Source organism: Zootoca vivipara, chromosome 4, assembly GCF_965207765.1.
Source record: "Zootoca vivipara chromosome 4, rZooViv2.hap1.1, whole genome shotgun sequence".
NCBI lineage: Eukaryota > Metazoa > Chordata > Lepidosauria > Squamata > Lacertidae > Zootoca > Zootoca vivipara.
The window spans coordinates 91,461,415-91,481,855 of NC_142587.1; the positions used below are offsets into that span (position 1 = coordinate 91,461,415).

The window sequence follows — 20,441 nt, forward strand, 5'->3', positions numbered from 1 at the left end:
TTCTGAGAGTTCCAAGTGGGCAGTGCTGCACCACTTTCATGTTTTCACTGTCATAAGGACAAAATCAAGGGCAACTTTCTCAGGAAGAATTCTGCACTCAATGTGCTTCTTGCATCCAGCAGAATTGTAGGGGACACCCATACTCATACAAGCTTATTTAACACATGGCTTAACACAAGCAGCAAGTATATCTACAGTACAAACAAACTTTACATACTACAAACACTGAATTAAAATGGGACAATAAACCAAACGTACAAAAATATTTTTATTAAAAAGCAGCAGCTTCTGAAAAAGGCAATGCTATCAAAAACCAAATGTAAACATTGCTAAGTTCAACTGATCGGGGTGGGAGGGAGGCTACTCTGAAAGCAGTTACAGTACTACCAAATCAGCTAATTATCCTTGAAACAAAAAGCAATACATAATTTTGTCATTCTCAAGTTGTAAGTAACTTATCGGAGCCTGTCCCAGCGCCAGATACTGGCATCATCACATACAGCTATAAGGATACTACTGTCTCTGCTAAAGCTGGTTTGTCGAATGGCAGCAGCACACTTTGGGTGAGTAAGAGTTGTACACCTATCAAAAGAGATAAAGCGTTATATTTATCTTCATTCACCACCATGTGAACAACAGGATATAAGACAACAGGCACAGTTCTTAACTTCATCCCTCCACCCTTTAAAAAATTTATCCAATTTCTCCACCCCAAAATATACTAATTTATGGAAGCTTTCTGGGCTGTATCACTTTAGACTGAATTTCGGAACTTATTTGATTGGATAAAAAGTTGATCCACATGGACAAGAAGCATGTGAAGCTTCTCAATATTCTTGTTTCCACATTCAGGGGGTGTTTTTAATGAAGGCACACATCATCTGGTGCCCTATTAAGTGGTATGACCCTGAAACAGGATTTTCTCTTCCAGACACCTATCCCAACTATAAATAAATCAAATACTGGAAAAGCTTAATCACAGATCTATGACGGGAAGTTATCATCCCCCCCCCCCATCGGTCAGAAATTGGTGCATGTTCTCTTTGTTCATATGAAATCATACACAAAGTTGTTCAGGATTCCCCACAGTCTCTTACACTGTTACCTTCCCAGAACAAAGGCAGCAAACTGTAATCCAAACTTTGAGAAGACAAACATGCTTATGGCCTGTACTTCTTTATTGCAACGTCCTAAGTTATGGTAAAGGGGTTGACTTGTCTGTTTTATTGTTGATAAGCAAGAACTGTGGTGCAAAGCTGGGGATTCAGAAACACTCACTTGGCCTTGTGAGGATCTTCTATTTCTAAGTCCCAGACGTAGAGCTTGCCAACTTGATTGCCCAATGCCAACATCTAAAAAAAGAACAGAAGATTTATGTAGCCAAATGCTGTGGTGATCAGAAAATGACTGTTTCAATATTGCACTCTACATGCAAACATAAATTTTCTTTTGTTTTCTCAGCAGGTTCAAGAGTAAGTTTCCCTAGACAACTCAAGGACAGCACACCATCAGTCCCTTGAGGATTTCCAATCCCTTTGCCCACCTGGTGCACTCCAGCTCTGCTGGTCAAGACAGTTGGAAGCTGTTGTCCAAAGCATATGGTGGGCAGTGGATTGACTAAGGGTGCCCTCAGCAACTAATTAATTCATACTACACCACATTTTGACAATTACAGAAGCCAAAGTCAATATAGGGTATCCTTCCTTACTACGCTTCTGGAGGCAATAGGCTTTGTTCCAAAAGAATGATAGACTATGGTTTAAGTGCAGCTTTCCCCAGCCTTGAATCCTCAGGTGCTGTCAGACAGCATCATCCCCAATCATCGTCTATGTTGTTTGGAGATTAGCAAGGCTATAGTCCAAAGACACCTGGGGGGCTATGGTAGGGGAAGGCTGGTTTAGAGTTGCATAAACAAGTCTCATGCTCATGAGCTCCCCTTGGATGGCTGCAAAGAGGTCAGTAACTTTTCCTTGATCTGAACGTTCCCCTCACCTCTGCTGTATTCCTATATTATGCAAGCCACCTTGTGAGGGCTTTGTCCTTAAAATATCTGAATGAATACAATATCCTCCTCCAGGACACCTTTAACTCCCTTATTGTCCAACAAACCTAGCTGTCTAAGATAATCTCCTGTTATTTTTAATTATTGTTTTTAACAATATGGTATTAATTTTTCTCCTTTTGCATCTCTTAATATCCACACTGTGCATGTGCACCCACACTTGCTGACCCGCTGAAGCCTCGCTTACCAGGGTCACACAGCTGTGGCTTCCAGGTTATTGCAAGAGCTCTCGTCAGAATCCGGAAGTGCCCCTTGGTTTCCACTGCCTGAGGCGACTCTCTCAGTGTGCCTCACGGATGGACCGGCCCCATAGAAGAGTATACTACCCATTATGGCTTACACACAACAGCCATATTTTATGACATATGGCATATCCGCCTACATATATTACAAAATATGGGAGCCTCAAGCACGCATGAGAAGCAACAGTGCCAGCTGAATTTCACCTGTGCACTGGACTAATCTTAAATAACCTTGCTTAATCTCTGCCTTGGCCCTTACCTTTTGCCAGAAATCCATTGAAAACCTCATATACCATATGTCGCACTGACTGTAATCAAATCGTCCTAAAATGGTCACATTAGACTCGCTGGCCTTTATTTTATCTATGTCATCTTCCATTTTGCCTGGTTTCCAGCATACAATGGCATTTTCACACGACTGTGGAGAGAAGAAAAAGAAGGCTTCAATATAACCCTCAAAACATTTCCACGCTCAGATCCTGCACATGAAAATGTGGAGGAGATAGACTGCTTTAGGCCATCAACAGTATTTTTTATTGTAGGGAGAGGAGGCATGCTATTGGGATTTTTTAAAAATAGTAGGAAGATACCATTTCAGTAAATTTTGAAATTTTCCTATTCTCATCAATTAAATAACTTTTAAATCTTCAGAAATCAAAACATAAATGTGACATTATTGAAACCGAAGCCATCCTACCTTGGAAAGTATCAGATCTCCTAGCCATCGCACACAATCTACATAATTTCTATGTATATCTCTGGTGGAGAAGTCAGGAAAGTGAATTTTTTGAGAAACAAAGGGCCTGCAAAGGAGAGAGTGGATGCATCTGATCAGTGCAGTTGGGCAGAGGAAAGACACAACTGCAGGAGCTTGGGATGCAATGACAATAGAGGTGGAATAATTTATATTTCCGTCCCGCCAAAATAAAAAATATAGGTCCCTGGCTGAATTCAAATGTAAGAAGCCACATTCTTATATGCCCTCTCTTCAACTCTCACTTAACCCCCCCCTCAACTTCAGCAAAGCCTATATTCGTTTTTTAAATCACCATTTCCCATCAGAACTGAAAAACTATGGTTTAAGGGTTTCCACCAAAACTTTCAAGGATATTTATGCTAATATAGCTTAGTAAAGCCTTCAAACTTACAATGAATCTTAACAAACAATAAAATACATCATTTTTAAACACTGCAGAGCTTGTCCTGCAAAAAAGGGGAAAGTGGAAAACTGACATTTAAACTGCAATCCTATATCCACTTAACTGGAAGTAAAGTCCCACGGAACACTATGGGGCTTGATTCTGGATACAGTGGTACCTCTACTTACAAATTTAATGCGTTCCGAACGCACATTCGTAAGTCGAAAAAAATTGTAAGTCAAATCCCATAGGAATGCATTAGGAGAAAAAATTCGTAAGTCGAAGCAACCCTATCTAAAAATTCGTAAGTAGAAAAAATCCTATCTAAACCACATTCAAGATGGCGGACGGAGCTCCGTTTGTAAGTAGAAACATTCATAAGTAGAGTTATTCGTAAGTAGAGGTACCACTGCAGTCACATACAGTGGTACCTTGGTTCTCGAACTTAATCCATTCCAGGAGTCCGTTTGGCTCCTGAAACCGTTCAAAAACCAAGGTGCTGCTTCCGATTGGCTGCAGGAGCTTCCTGCACTCAAGCGGAAGCCGCGTCAGACGTTCGGCTTCCGAAAAATGTTCACAAACCAGAACACTTACTTCCGGGTTTGCTGCATTAAGGAGCCGATTTGTTTGACAACTAAGCCATTCGGCAACCAAGGTACCACTGTATAGGTTTGCACCAGTGGCCTAATTTGCATATCACAATTCATTACCATGAACACATCAATCTCACCTATTTTTGAAGCCACAATCGTTGGGGCTTATCACTACGTCCAAATCGGGGATCAAGGTTTCAGTCCAACCAAACCACAATCTGTAGCTAAGGTTTGTCCTTGGCTTACTGATCATGGTTTGTTTGGAGAGAAATAAACTGTAACTCCTAGTTCAGATTAAATGCTACGCCAGAGGTCATGGCTTGCATACTGGTAGGGCTAAACTATGAAATAAATAATAAATAAAACTGGCATGTTCACGGTAAATCATTACCTATGATTTACCCCTGACATGACAACCGGACCATACCTGTCATGGGAGGGGAAAAACTTCAATCAATTTACAGCCTCATTTAAAGATCTAACCACTTGCAAGTTTCAAAAGGTGTTGATATATAATTTCAGTGATGAGCTGAAGAATATACTGGGGTGAGGAAAACATCATACTAGGATTGGGACTGCCCTTACCTGTTGGTTTTATTGGGATTGTATTCATAGGACTCTTTGATTGCATTGATCATTCTCTTTGAATTGATTCGCCAGAGTTTCAGGGAGTGATCCATGCCACAAGACATAATTTTCTCACCAAGGAGGTCATAATCCTATACACAGAATGTAGCAACTTCAATTTTGCATACAAGATCAAAATAAAACAAACAGTGAAGCCTCCAGATTATACAAATCAGGTTATTAGTTATCCTATTAAGCAAATTTCCAAATTTCCTATAATTAAAATGGCAAACCACAATTTGAAATTTGTTTAGCTAAGAAGGGAAATAAACTTTGGAGCGGGGGGTAGGACAGCACTGATAAATTTCAAGCTGCTCAACAGATTTTCACTTACTGCACTTAAAACTTCATCCCTGTGTCCTTCTACTCCTCCAAATATTGCAACCAAAGTGTCTGTTTGAATGTTCCACAGTCTCAATGCATGATCTAGTAAAAAGGGGAGCGGAAACAGAAAAGTTAAGACTCCATCATCTCACAATAAACGCACTAGCAGTATGTTCTGATCAACTAAGTGGTTCGACCCCAAAACTGCATACTATTGGCTTGGTTCACATGTATTGCTAAGGCAAACCATGGCTTGGGGGTCATGGCCTTCCCCCCCCCCTCTCCATCATTTTGCTGCTGTGCTGAGTCGGCCATGGTTTGGATTAATGCCATCTGAACCCGGACTCGTTGCTTTCTTCAGACAAATAATTAACTATGGTTTGAAAAGCTAAACAATGAGCCCATATTTGGACAACATGCAAAGCCAAACCATGGCTCAGTGCAGTACTACACAGCAAGACAACCAGGGAGGAGCAAATCGGCGGCAACCTCCTCTCAAGGCTTGTTCCCATAATGTAGCTGAGCCATAGTTTAGTGCAGGCATTCCCAAACTTCGGCCCTCCAGATGTTTTAGACTACAATTCCCATCTTCCCCGACCACTGGTCCTGTTAGCTAGGGATCATGGGAGTTGTAGGCCAAAACATCTGGAGGGCCGCAGTTTGGGGATGCCTGGTTTAGTGCCATGTCCAAACAGCAGAAACCTAGGGAGTAACAGCCATTGTGCAATTCCCTCCACACAAAGGTATATTTAGCTGAAGACACACCTCTTTAACCTGGCCTTTGACACCTGTGATACTTTTTTTTAGGATACACCCTATGCTCTAGGCTCTTTCAACTGATTTTGATATAGTATTTTTAAACTGTTCTAACCCACCCTTGGATATAATGGATATATAATCTAAATTAATGGGGGGGGGGAATATGAAGATGCTGTTATATGTACTGAAAGCTAATTTCTGAAAATGTGTTGGGTAGTTTACATTTCAAAATGCATTCTCCTTCCCACACCAATTTGAGTTTCCTATTTGGGATGTTGTGTGCATTTTTGGTGTCACCCTTTCCCCCTTTTAGCTCGTACAGAACTAACTCACTACCAGATCATTCCTAAACATTCGAAAGGAACCTACTTCCATACCTTTGCTGACAGACAAGAGAAGATTTGGATCCCTGGGATGAAATTTCAATTCGTTGATTGCGTTACCATGGCCCACGTAATGCTACAACAGAATTCAGAGGTCAGGTTATTCCCTCCACATCTCTGTATTTTTTGCATCAAAATGTTAGAACCGCTTTTGAACATTAATATTTAAATATTGGACCAACTCACCTTTATGCACTGCATTGTAATGGGATTAATTATCCTAATAATGCCCCTTGACCCAGCCACAGCCAGAAGGGGGTGGCTTGTATTGCTATCATAGGTCCATGCACAAGTATAAAAGTTTTCATCTGCCTGAAGTGTGCAGTTAAGGGCTAGACATGCACCTGTGGAACGTCCTACTGCCCACCAGATATTTAACCAAAAATATTTAAACATAAACAAAGCAGCCTACAGTTCACAAAGCAGAAAGCCAAGTGCTGCTCCCTACTGGGTTTATGTGAAAGTGCAGAGAATGGTTGGAAGCAACCCATCAGTGGGAAAACTGACAAACCACTGGCCTGGAAGGGGCCATTCTGCAGTGAACTCCAAAATTTGACGTGGAAGGAAATCGTTTACTTTCACCATATTAACTGAAGTTAGTCTTGCAAAGTGTTTGTTTAACTGTATTCTCATGAAGCAGGGGAAGCTATGAAACCATTCTCAAACCAGCCCTAGAAACACAGGCGTAGTAAAGGATACATCGGCATCCACATAAGACTGTAGCAACCGTATTTCTCCTTGCGAATGACATTCATATAAAGTAACCTGGAGGTGGATAAAGCACAAGAAATTAGAGAGTTCCCGATTCCCACAGCTGAACAACTCTACACAGTGTATAGAATTAGTCATATAATATTTAAGTTTCCATCCACTTCTAGTGAGAGCGATAGAGGCCAGTCCGTTAGGACAAATGGAACACTGCTGCCCCACCAACCTCATTCTGCCCACCAACCTCATTCAGCCTGAAGCCAGCCCTCACCTGCCTGCCTTTTCTCTCTACCTGCATCCAGTCAAAGGGGTAGCCCTACTTGTGAGCTTCCCCCTCCTCAGTTTCAGTATTGCCCTTGCAGAACTCAGCAGAAGAGGCAGATGGGGACAAAAGTAGAATTAGTTGGCATGGCTTCGCATTGGCTGCACCTGTCACTGAATTGGGTTCTACCTACTGTTGGTCTCCCTACCTTCCACTCTACCAGTCCCAAAGGGCACTATCACTGATTGAGGGGGACATAATGACTTCATTAGTGTGCATTCCTAATATATCACCAGGTCAGCAATTTCCTTGTCCTCAGGCCTGTTCAAACCACAAGACCTTCCCTTATGTCTACAGTGAATGGGCCTCATGTTCCTATGCTACCTGTAATATATGAAGTCTAGTTACAGAATTTTTTTTAAAAAAATCTTTGCTGGAAGTTATTTAGCTAAAATGAGCAGTTATTACCAATTGTGAAAACAACTACCTTTGAGAGGAGTGCTTGATTATAGCAGCAGCTGCAGGAAGCTAACTGTTTCAAGGCTTATGTAGTTTTTTTCACCTACTACTTAATGACATCGCACTACTTGAGCAGATTGCAAATGTCTCTTTTGAGGTGCTTAAATATGCTGCCAGGCCCGGGGGGGGGGTATTTTAAAAAGCAGGATTTTGACATTTTACTTCAGCTGCACACCCAATGGACAGACAAGTGATTTTTCCTTTCAAACCCAACTTTTATACGCAACTGAGTATGAGCATTGTCAACACACCTTCAACTGGAAGTGTTCCTAGCAAACCCATGTATATGCTTATCTAGGACCGTGGCCATCTGCAGCTACATTTGCACTATACTATCATACCACATCACAAAACTGTATAATTTGGCTCTTGGGATCAGAAATAATGCCTAGAGTTTGAAAAGAAAAACCCACAAGATATTTTTCAACGTTATGAAAAGGAAGCAAGATCTTGGAAAGCTGTAAATGAGTGAAATGTAAAATAAGTTTCAACATGTCACTCACTCTGTTACTGCCAACAGTAGCAAACACCAGGGGGTCGCCTTCCTTGCTGTGCCAGTTAAACTGTACCCCAAACAATGGCAGACTATGGTCTTCCTGAAAACGAAAAAGGTGTAAGAAGAATTGGCTTCAAAACAAAAGTTGTGAGAGAGAAGACAAATGCATTTAATATACTTATATTTAGGACAATTCTTTTCAGGGCAGAAGTACACATTATGTGCACTATGGGGATGCTGCTGGGAAAAAACAGCATTCCAATGATGACCTCTCTTCCTGTCATCAGTACCATTTTGGAACACTTACCCAGGTTGCAATGTTATCACTCCCATCAGCCCCAGCCAGGGTGGCCAATAATCAGGGATCATGGGAGATGTAGTCCAAACACATCTACATGGTCCTACATGGTCACAGGTTCCCCAACCCTGATGCAGAATGAGGGAGCAGAAACATACTGCATGGCATCATGGGGAAGTATTTCCAAGTGGTACAAGGAAGTTATTTTTGGTGGCAACACTATTTCACCAACACTACTAGGCTAAGGTGACTTGTCTGCATTAGCAGAATTTTTTTGAACAAACCTTAGAGATTGAGAGGAAGGAGTGTTGCCCATGGGACAACTCTATTAGTAAGCCATTCATTAAAGCAATGCCTGCCAGAATCAAATTGTGTCCAGCCTACTCCAAGAAACCTAGGTATACTAATTTGCATATGCTAATTAACCCACTGTAGGACTTGCTTGTGAAGGGTGTATAATAAATGCAATAATAAATGAATAAACGGCACAATTTTCCTTCCAAGTTTTGAGTTTTCCAACCAAAGTTATGAGCATGGACTAGGATGGAAATGGAAAAATAGGGCTCAGCAATTGGTAGGAAAAGAAACTAAACAAGAGCATTGCCTTTCCAATCTCACTAGAAGTCTTATTCCAATTTATGATTCAGAACGCTAGGAACTGGGAGCGGGCAGGAGTACAGTATTAAGGAATATAACTATAAACACTGACTTTTCAAGGATTCCAAATACCATGTTTCTCCAAAAATAAGACACCGTCTTATATTTATTTTTCCTTAAAAACAACAACACTATTGATTATTTTCAGGGGATGTCTTATTTTTTTATTAAGTATGGTACAGTTTAACCTACAAGGTTCAACTGCCTATCACTATGGCTTATTTTCGGGGTATGGCTTATATTCCTTGAATGCTTAAAAATCCTGCTATGGCTTATTTTATGGCTACGTCTTATTTTCGGAGAAACAGGATATCATGTCAGATTTTAAATAACTCAGCAACACACACAACATACAAATTATCCAGTCTTAGTGAAAACAAGTATGTTACCCTTCTCACAATGTTTTACTGGGAGTTGTAGGGAACAGCTCTGTGCAACCTTCCCCAACCTGGCCCCCTCCAAATATTTGGACTACAGCTCCCATCATCCCTGATCACTGGCCATGCTGATTGGCACAGATGGGAGCTGTGAGAGTCAAAAACATCTGGGGGGCACCAGGTTGGGGAAGGCTGCCCTGACAAAAGAACACATCTTGCATGTGTAAAGGGCTCAAGCATAAATTCCCACACCACCAATTAAAAGGATCAGAGCACATAGCAGGATATGCTGTAACAAATATAGCAATCTACAAACACCACAGACTTTTGATAATCTTTTGAAAATAAAACTTTTGATAATTTTTTTCCTGCTAAGCGCCTTCTCCCCAAGACAGACATGTGCTGTAACTGTTTTGGCATTATATTTTCAAAGGTCTCCAGGCATACACTTTTATTTCAAAAGAATTCGGCCTTCACCTTCAGTGGCTGATCTTACCCACCCGAAAAGAGAGACTACACCCTTCAGTTTCCTGTTAGTTGTTAAAACATAGCTTGCTTTCCTGTGGTACAAACTTCAAGTAAAGGCAACAAGTGAAACATGTACAAAAACATGCAAAGAACATTTAGAATAGGAGTTTTGGACTGATCCAAGAGAAAACACTGCTTTAAGCTTTAAAGGAGTGCAATGCTGAAAAATAGCATCAACATGATAGTGATTACTATCTGCAGGATGCGTCCATGAGCTATTTTACCTGCTGCCACAGAAAGAGAAATTATTATATCACAAACAATATATAGGCAACTCTCATCGTAGGTGGGGGTTAAGTTCCAGAGATAGTGCATAAAGCCAAAATCACATATAGTCAAAACACATTGGATTCAATGGCGGGTAGGAATGCCAAAGTCTATTCCTCCGGACGCCCACCCCCTTTTTAATTTTTATAGGTTTTTTGCCAAGTGTGTAAAGCTGAATGCACACAAGTTAAATGTGTGTGTGTTGCGAGGTACCCATACTTTAAATTTCTCTAATGCTGCTTCTGATTTTCCCTCCATACGAGCACGGCCACTAGCTTACATGGAGAATGTATCTATCCACAGCTATTTGTCATGTAAAGTACAAGAAGGCAGCATTCTCCTGAACACAAGATCCTTGTGGACTGCCCAGAACCACCACCTGAATCACTGAAGTACAGAACACTGTTATAAAGGCAGCAAGCAAAATTCTAATGAGATGTCTGCTGAAAAAATACCTTGAGGCTGTTTACACATTTGAAGGAGTATTTGCATTTCTTTGACTTCCATTTTCCTTTCCCCCAGCTTTTTCTTCCTGGAGCATTGGGGGTGTTTGTAGGGGTGTCAGGGCGTTCAGTGTTAGTACCACTCTCTATGCTAACAGCATCATCCTGAAAGCATAAAGAAGGATGGTTTTCAAAACAGATCACGATCCACATTCACAGCAAACAAGCTAACTTACTAAGTGAAGGAAGATCCTCCACCTACTTCAGAACAAGGAGAGAACCTTGTGCAGAAATAGAGGATACTGAGCAACTAAGAATAGTCAATGGCAATAGGCAAGATGATTCACACGTTCAGAATATGAGTGGGCCAAGGTGATTTGTCATTTGTGATTTGCCACAGATGGTTAAGGATTTCTGTTGCCTGTTTTAAACAAAAGCAGCAACAAAACAATTATTTCCCCCAACTGCCCCTAAATTATTCCAATGAAATAAAAAAAAGTTTGCAGAAAGCAGAAATTGATTTTTGTATTGAAGGACTGTGAGCTCCTTTCAGTTCAGGGACTCAAAGTAAACACCTGTACTTAGACTTCTTTAAATCCAAGTGTATGACTTTTGTGCCTAGCCCTGGTTGGTGAATCCTGGGATACTAGTGAAAAACTAAGTAGATGTCACAGAAGAGGTATTGAACCTGCGTTCTTGCCATCAGCTTTACTTTCTTTTTAAAACAGAGATGACATAGGTAGAAACTTTAGATGCCATTGAAATTTATTTTCATAGAATCATAAGAGTTGGAAGAGACCACAAGGGCCATCCAGTCCAACCCCCTGCCAAGCAGGAAACACCATTTTGCCTACCCATCTCTTCCATTCAGAAACAAATTTCCTTCCACAGAGAAAGCTAGCAAGTCAGTGAGAAGAGTTATAGTCTAGCTTTATCCCTGACATGCTAGTTTTCTATATGCAGATAACTGGAGTAGATACAGAGAAGGTGGATAACACAGAAGCCTAAATATAATCAATGCAAATTATTTTAGCCCAACTCTCTTCCTAACTCATTCTGATATTCTATTTATAAAAGCAAGTGTAGCAAGATGGCAAATATAGAAGCCTAGATTCCAGGAGGAAACGGTTCTAGATTAGAATTCTTCTTGGTACCATTGCTGTCTAGGGGTCCTTCTTTGATTGGACTTGGTGTTTACCTCTATGGATGTTGGTGATCTGACATTAAGTAAAAGCGAAACAAAAGAAGTGCCATGGTCAGATCACTTTCTGGTGCAACTGGACTTCTCCGCAACCCTTCCCCTCTGCAGGGAGGTGGGACCGATTCGGATGGTCCGCCCCCGCTACTTAATGGATCCAATTGGCTTCCAAAGAGTGGTAGGGGATGTTTTATCCCATGTCGATGGCCTTTCAGCTGATTCCCTGGTGGCCCGCTGGAATGCGGAGTTAACCAGCGCTATTGACTGTCTGGCTCCGAAGCGCCCTCTCAGATTGCATGGAGCCCGGACAGCCCCGTGGTTTTCCCCGGCGCTGAGGGCAATGAAACAGTCGTTGAGACGGCTAGAGCGCCGGTGGCGGAAAACTCATTTTGAATCAGACCGGACACGGGCTAGAGCTCAACTTCGAGCCTACCAAGTGGCAATGGCGACGGCGAAGAGGACCTTCTTCACCGTCTCCATCGCATCTGCAGAAAACAGTAGCAGGAGACTCTTCCAGGTGGTTCGCAATTTAGCGGAACCACCTGCTCCATCCGGGCCCAGTACGGGCCACATGATCTCCTGCAATGATTTTGCAAAGTTTTTTGCAGATAAAGTCGCTCAGATTCGGGAAGAGGTAGACTCCACCGTGGGAGCAGGGCCGGGGCGGGGGAGTGCTAGAGTCCTGTCTAGTCAAATTTTGTGGGATCAATTTCAATCTGTTACCTCCGAGGATGTGGACAGGCTGCTTAGACGAATGAAACCAACCACCTGTCTCCTTGATCCTTGCCCATCCTGGCTTATAAAAGCTAGCCAGGAAGGGCTGGGCGATGGGCTTCGCGGGTTGGTAAATGCTTCTCTCCATGAGGGAGCCTTCCCAGACCCGCTGAAAGAGGCGGTTATTAAACCGCTTCTTAAAAAACCATCTTTAGATCCGGCCAATATGGCCAACTATCGCCCAGTCTCAAATCTTCCATTCTTGGGCAAGGTGATTGAGCGAGTGGTTGCGGAACAACTCCAGGCACGCCTGGAAGAAGCGGACCATTTGGATCCCTTCCAGTCAGGATTCAGGCCTCATCATGGGACTGAAACTGCCTTGGTCGCACTGGTCGATGATCTCCGGCGGGCTAGGGACAAAGGTAAGAGCTGTTTCCTTGTTCTGCTGGATCTCTCAGCGGCTTTTGACACCATCGACCATAACATCCTTCTGGACCGTCTAGAGGGCTTGGGAGCTGGGGGCACTGTCATGCAGTGGTTCCGCTCCTTCCTCCTGGGCCGTGTTCAGAAAGTGGTGGTGGGGGATGAGTGTTCAGACCCCTGGGCTCTCACTTGTGGGGTGCCTCAGGGTTCTGTCCTCTCCCCCATGCTTTTTAATATCTATATGCAGCCGCTGGGAGAGATCATCAGGGGGTTTGGGCTGGGTGTCCATCAGTATGCTGATGATACCCAACTCTACCTCTCTTTTAAATCAGAACCAGTGAAGGCGGTGAAGGTCCTGTGTGAGTGCTTGGAGGCGGTTGGAGGATGGATGGCGGCTAACAGATTGAGATTGAATCCTGACAAGACAGAAGTACTGTTTGTGGGGGACAGGAGGCGGGCGGGTGTGGAGGACTCTCTGGTCCTGAATGGGGTAACTGTGCCCCTGAAAGACCAGGTGCGCAGCCTGGGAGTCATTTTAGACTCACAGCTGTCCATGGAGGCACAGGTCAACTCCGTGTCCAGGGCAGCTGTTTATCAGCTCCATCTGGTACGCAGGCTGAGTCCCTACCTGCCCACTGACTGTCTCTCCAGAGTGGTGCATGCTCTAGTTATCTCTCGCTTGGACTACTGCAATGCGCTCTACGTGGGGCTACCTTTGAAGGTGACCCGGAAACTACAACTAATCCAGAATGCGGCAGCTAGACTGGTGACTGGGAGCGGCCGCCGAGATCACATAACACCGGTCCTAAAAGACCTACATTGGCTCCCAGTACGTTTCCGAGCACAATTCAAAGTGTTGGTGTTGACCTTTAAAGCCCTAAATGGCCTCGGTCCGGTATACCTGAAGGAGCGTCTCCACCCCCATCGTTCTGCCCGGACACTGAGGTCCAGCTCCGAGGGCCTTCTGGCGGTTCCCTCATTACGAGAAGCCAAGTTACAGGGAACCAGGCAGAGGGCCTTCTCGGTAGTGGCACCCACCCTGTGGAATGCCCTCCCACTAGAGGTCAAAGAGAACAATTACCAGACCTTTAGAAGGCATCTCAAGGCAGCCCTGTTTAGGGAAGCTTTTAATGTTTGATGGATTTTTGTATTTTAGAATTTCTGTTTTTTTGGAAGCCGCCCAGAGTGGCTGGGGGAACCCGGCCAGATGGGCGGGGTATAAATAATAAATTATTATTATTATTATTATTATTATTATTATTATTATTGATTTGTTCTCATGACCAAGCACTCCACCCACCTGCAGCCTAAAAGCCTAGAACAAAAGCATCCCCCACACAGGTAACCACCTGCATATGAACAACATTGGTTTCCGAACAGCAGCAGTGTATAATCAAGAGAACACCCGCCAGATGCTGTGGCCTCCCAAATCCCCAATCAGCCCCAGCCAGCTGCATAGACCTTCCACCTTCCAACCTGCTTTCCCCCACCTGGCTCCTGATGCTGGTGGGCTACAGCTTCCATCCTTCCTTACCACTGGTCCGAGGGCCACTGGGAGATCACCATCAATTTCATTTACACATTGCTTCCCATGAAGCACCCCAAATAGGATAAAGGTCTAGGAAGAGGCTGCAAACCCTTCAGGGCAGCAGGTTGGAGGGGGGAGGCTGCCTTGCAGTGGGGGGGGAGGGTGAACCACAACTCCCAACAGCCCCAGAAACAACAGCCCCCCTCGGGAGATTGTGGACTCTCCTTCCTTTCAAGGTAAGCAGAGGCTGAGTGGCCATCTATCATGGATGCTTAAAGTTGATTATTCCTGCATTGCCGGGGGTTGGACTAGATGACCCTCGGGGTCCCTTCCACCTCTACAACTCTATGACGGGAGTTGCAGTTCAGCAATACCTGGAGGCTCCCCCACACTTGCCCTAAGGGAGCCTCAATGTGGTGAACAGTGAAGAGTGCCTGGCTAGGACCTGGGTTCAAATCCCTACTCAGCCATGAAGCTGGCTGGGTGACCTTGGAGCCAGTCACCCGCTCTTAGCCTAACCTACCTTGTGAAGATAAAAAGGGGAGAGGGAGGAACCATGTGCACCACCCGGAACTCCTTGGAAGATAAAGGCGGCATATAAATAAGTAAATTAATAATAAAGAATAATAAACAGGACAGCCATGACCTCAGGCTCCCCCTCTCAGGGGGCGGAGAGAGAAGACCACCCCCCCCGCGTTGCTAAGAGACGCGCTAGGCCCCAGGCCTGAGAGAGGGGTGTCTTCCTATCTCAGGGCCCCCCCCGCTCACGTTCTCGTCGCCGGACAGGTCCCCCGGGTTGCTGTTCTCGTCGCTGCTCAGCTTCTGCTTCTTCGCCGGCATCTCCGCTCCCGCCGACTCCTCCACCCCCGCGGACGATGCTGCTGCCGCCTCCGAAGCCGCCTCTCCTCTGCCTCCGCCTCCTCTCCGCCGCTCAGACATCTTCCCCGCCCCTCATCCCCGCGGCCGTAAAGCGCGGCGGAGGCGGTGTCGCGAACGGCCAGGTTCCGAAAGCGTGAGGGTTGGTGGGGGCGGGAGAGTGGTGACGGAGACGGACGTGGGGAAAGGGGGCGGGGCGAGGAAGGCGAGAGAGAGCGTTCACTTGAGCTTAACCGCTCCGCCACAAAGCACGCCCGGCTTTCCACCCGCCCCTTGGCGTCGTAAAAAGTTTAAAAGAGAGAGAGAGAAAGAGCGCGATGCGAGGCGGCAGAAAGAGAAGGGCGTGCGGTGCGTTAGGGGAGGGAGAGGAGAGGGTGGCCGTTGGAGGGCGCGCGCGCACTTCAGGGAACTGGGTGTGATTTTGATTTACAGTACAGTATTTTATTTTTTTGCGTGCTTGGTGGGTCACGTCCGCACACGACGTTCTTTTAAAGCGGCCTTGCACCCAGGGCCGGATTTAGTTTTGATGAGGCCCTAAAGCTACTGAAGGTAATGGGGCCCTTTATATATCCAGCTGTCCTTTGTCAACAACAAATTGCCGCTGTTTTTTTGTGTTGAATATACAGTATGCTATAATTTGTAGACCTAATAGGTATCTAAAGCCATTTGCGCATAACAAAATATGTATTACAGTATATCAAAGTAATTGTTTAACTGAAATACAATTAAGTATATTAATAGTGAAATAATTATTAAGCTCTAACTTAAAGTTATTTTTTATTCATAACAAACTTAATATGCAAGAGAGAGTGGGGCCCTAAACTATAGCTTGTTTAGCTTATACTAAATCCAGCACTGCTTGCACCACTTTCAAATGGCTTTCCTTAGTAATTTTTCTTTCTTTTTGGTTGCCACTCACCTAACAATCAATAAAACCGATTAAAGACATTGCCAGTTTGCCACCAAAAAAAATCCTGCCAAATTAATACAACAGTACTGTGGGTTGTTCTGGTTTTGTGAAAGGACACTCCCCCCCCCCAGCCACAATTTTCAGCACCTTTAATAAACTACGTACAGTGTTTATCCATAATTTGCATCCCATTCATGTCAATCAAGTCCCGCTGGGGATTGTTATAAACTACAACTCCCACCAGCCCCAGCAAGCATGGCCAAATGACAGCGATGATGGGAGTTGTAGTTCAGGTACCTCTAGAGCAGGCATGTCCAACAGGTAGATCGTGATCTACCGGTAGATCACTGGACATCTGTGGTAGATCACCGGTAGATCAGTGGCTCCCCCCAAAGAAGCTTAAAAACTTTGGCTGCCCTAAAAAAAGCTCAACATCTTTGCCCTGCACCCCTAAAATGACCTGCACCACAAAAAACAGGGCTTTCCTTCCTAAAACAAAAAGCTCAACGTCGCTTTCTTCCCTAAAGAAGCTCAACAACTTTCATGTGAACCCCCCAAAACAGGGCTTTCCTTCTTAAAAAAAAGCTCAACAACTTTGACATGAACCCCAAAGGGGGGGGGTAGATCACTGCCAGTTTTTAACTCTGTGAGTAGATCGTTGTCTCTTGGAAGTTGGCCACCCCTGCTCTAGAGGGCAAAGGTTCCCCACATCTGCTTTAACTAGAGCAGGATTTAGGTTTGATGAGGCCATAAGCTACTGAAGGTAAAGGGGCCCTTGATATATGCTATATGGCAATTTATAGACCTAATAGGTATCTCAAGCCATTTGCACATAACAAAATATGTATTTTATCAAGGTAATTGTTGAATTGAAATACAATTAAGAAGTATATTAATAGTGAAATGCAATTAAGAAGAAGTATTTTGGGAAATCTGGCATTGATAATCCTATGCATGTGCAGAGTTGTGCTGTAAAGCAGAGATCAGCAGGTCATTCCTTCCCCCATTTTGTGTGGAAAATGGGGATGGGAGAAGCTTCACCCCACAGCTGTAAAAGACACAGATCTTCTTTCCATAATGCTAAAAGTGCAATCTGTGACAAGGCTGCAAGCAAGGTCTTGCCTGGGAGTAAATCCCATTGAAGTGTTTGAACACAACAGGGCTGTCTTCTGAGTAGGCATGTATAAGATTGCCTTGCTTGTGGCGATTTTCACAAACAAAAAGACAATGGTTTGCTGCCCCAGTGTGGCCCCCAAAATTGGTAGCCTATCGCTTTAAGAAAATGCTAAGAAAATGCTGAAGCTGGGTGTGGCGTTTGCCATTCTTTGGGAATAAGACTGTCAGGCGGAGATAAAAGGGTTAACAAGCTGACCAATAGGAAGTCCGGAGGCAGAGCTTATTGGCTTTTAAGACTCAGCCCAAGGTGGGGGGGGGGTTAGCAGTTGGGAGGGTTGGTGTGTGGATCTTTGTGGTGGGGAGTTAGAGTGAGTTAAAGACAGACATAACACTGAGAGGATAAAGTGTAACAGTGTATTGAATATCTAATCTTGTAGGTGTTTGAAATAAACTCTTAATATTCTTTATTAACTTTAATCCTGACTGAGACTCGGTGTTCTACCAGGGGATCCTGGTTGGTGGCAGCGGAATAGTGGTGTACAGGTCAATAGTCCGTGAAACAACTGGGGGCTCTGTACAGAACACAACAGGGCTTTCTTCTGAGTAGGCATGTTTAAGATTGCCCTGTTTTCACAAACAAAAAGACAGTGGTTTGCTGCCACAGTGTGGCTCCAGCAATTTTTCGGCCTTTGCCGAAGTGAAGAATGTTAGAGTTGCTGGAGCTTTTTAGCTATGGTTAAATTTTCTTATTCTTTATTTCTATTGATAGAGTCCGTTCCTTTGAAAAAACTGGAGTCCAACCAGTGAAACGGGAAGACTTTTAGCTAGCAACCCGTCCGACAGACAAGGACAACTGAGGAACTTTGCTTTAAACATCATATCCATGAGCGTTCATTGTACAATCACCTAACACTATATAGGATTTCAAAGTGAATTTTTGCACTTTAAGAGTTGACTATACTTGGAATGTATGCCATAGGCTATAGCCATTTAAGTGATTTTTGTTAGCTCATGTTATTTTCAGTTATATTTTTGTTATAATATCACAGTTTTTGTACATTTTGTATTGGTTATTATTTCCGTGATTGTCTGCTTATTATTGCACATGGCGGGGTGAAGAGAGCTCAGAGAGCAGCGAGTCATCATCTGAGAGTGAGGATGAGGCTCCCTCAGTTCCAGTAATCCAGAAGAAATTGCAAACTCCTCAGCCTCCCGCTGGAGCCAGACAAAATCAGATTGATAAACCAGGCACCCCAGCGAAAGCCGCGTTGAGGGCTTGAAGGGGAAGGAGATGGAGAGTGAGAGCAGCAGCTCATCTGACAGTCAGGATGAAATGATTCCTCCAACACAACATAACCTGCCATCTCCTTTCGCAATCAAGGCAAACGCTGCACCTCAGGTGTTGTCTGCTGCAAAGTCCCTGCCCCCACCAGGAGGACCACTTCAGAAGGCCCAGGAGAGTGAAGACAGTAGCCAGGATTCTAGCGATGAGTCTGACTCTGAGGAAGACAAAGTGTTCACCCAAAAACCAGCTCAGGAGACTCAGAAACCCACACTCGCTCCTGCGAAAGCTCCAGCTGCAAAGATGGCAGGTGCCACATCAGGCAAAGCAGGCAACGCTCAGCCAGCAGGAAAAAGTTTGGACAGGAAGCCCAATGAAGTCTGCAGCTGCCTCTCTCTAGAAGGCTGCAGAGAGGTCAGAGACCAACAGCTCTGATTCTTCAGAGGATGAGGTGGTGGCTGCAAACCCTGTGAAACTGCCCCCCATTCACCCCTTTTTTCTGCCGAAAGCAGTAAAAACAGCTGCTCCTCCAGTGAAACATGCACAACAGGCCAGCTCCAGTACACCGAACTCTGTTTCCACCAAGTGCCAAGGACCTGCTGTAGTAAGAATGGGGAAGGTGGAGCAGAGCTCCTCCAAGAAGCCTAAACTAAGCCAGGCTCTGATAAACCCGATGGGATCCTTAAGCACAAGGAGAGTTCCTCAGATAGCACAGTTCCTCAGATAGCGAGGAGGAGACATTGACAACTGCCAAGCAGATCCCACAGCCTGCAAGGATACCACAGAAACAAGGAGTGGGGGAGAAGCCAGAGAGCTCATCTGAAGCGACCAGCAGTGCTGAAGACCAGGAGGCTTCGCAGTCCCTCTTAAAGGGCTTCATGGGCCGTATAAAGACCCCACTGCCCACTCTGCCAAAGGGTGCTGCTCCTGCGCTATCTAGACAGAGTTCCAGAAAAGCCGCCTCTGCTCTTCGTAGTCCTCCCATCAGCATGGCTTCTGGCGACAGCTCTGCCAGTGACAGTAGCGACTCAGATGTCGATGCTAAGGTAATAGTTGGGCAGAAGACAAGAGATTGGCCCGTTACCCTCTTCTGGAAAGGAAGTGGCAAGGACTAAGGGGGCCGCAGCAAGGAAAAAAGGAGCGGGAAGCATCAGCTCCAAAGCCGCCTCTGCAAAGAAAGTTGTCACAAAGGCTCAGTGTAGTGAGATTGGAAAACCTGTGTGTCCAACTTTGGTTCATGGAACGTGGGGCATTGTGGGATAAGTAAAACTGCAGCCTTCTGGGGGAAAGGATCGTTTAAAGTGAATTCCTCCTTACACCTCTGGGTCAGCTAATTGCTTTCTGACTCTCTGAGCAGGGGAGATGCTTATCTGATTTACAATACAAAAGTATGAACCCAGTGCAGTTGTGATTTAAGATGTGTATTGGGGCTGCAAAAATACGCTGGTAAAAGTACGCAGAGCTGCCAAATCTTCCAAGGCTGAGGCAAAAGAGAAGCCGCCCAAGAAGCGAAAGCTGGCAGCTGGGGATGCTGGCCTGAGCGAGCCAAAGGGAAAGAAGCTGAAAGCATAGAGTGGCATAGAGGTGCCGAAAAAGCTGAAGAAGAAGAAAGCCAAGTCTTCAACCGGCAGTGAAAAACCAAAGAAAAAAGGCAGCAAACCAGTGTGCCCTATGCGAGGAGAAAGGTCATTGGAAGAACACATGCCCTGG

The 20,441-nt window shown here is 44.6% G+C and overlaps 1 protein-coding gene and 1 pseudogene across 1 annotated transcript; one reads left to right on the forward strand and one right to left on the reverse strand.

Annotated features, from left to right (window-relative positions):
• Positions 1–250: 250 nt before the first annotated feature.
• Positions 251–15,691, reverse strand: EED (embryonic ectoderm development). The gene is made up of 12 exons (XM_035116155.3): positions 15,316–15,691; positions 10,697–10,849; positions 8,122–8,214; positions 6,829–6,894; positions 6,316–6,441; positions 6,124–6,205; positions 4,998–5,089; positions 4,622–4,755; positions 3,002–3,107; positions 2,564–2,722; positions 1,279–1,352; positions 251–582 (listed from the first exon to the last, which is right to left on the reverse strand). The coding sequence occupies exons 1-12, from the start codon at positions 15,484–15,486 to the stop codon at positions 456–458; spliced, it is 1,383 nt and encodes a 460-aa protein (XP_034972046.3). The 5' UTR covers positions 15,487–15,691; the 3' UTR covers positions 251–455.
• Positions 15,692–18,534: 2,843 nt separating this feature from the next.
• Positions 18,535–20,129, forward strand: LOC132592019 (uncharacterized; annotated as a pseudogene).
• Positions 20,130–20,441: the final 312 nt, after the last annotated feature.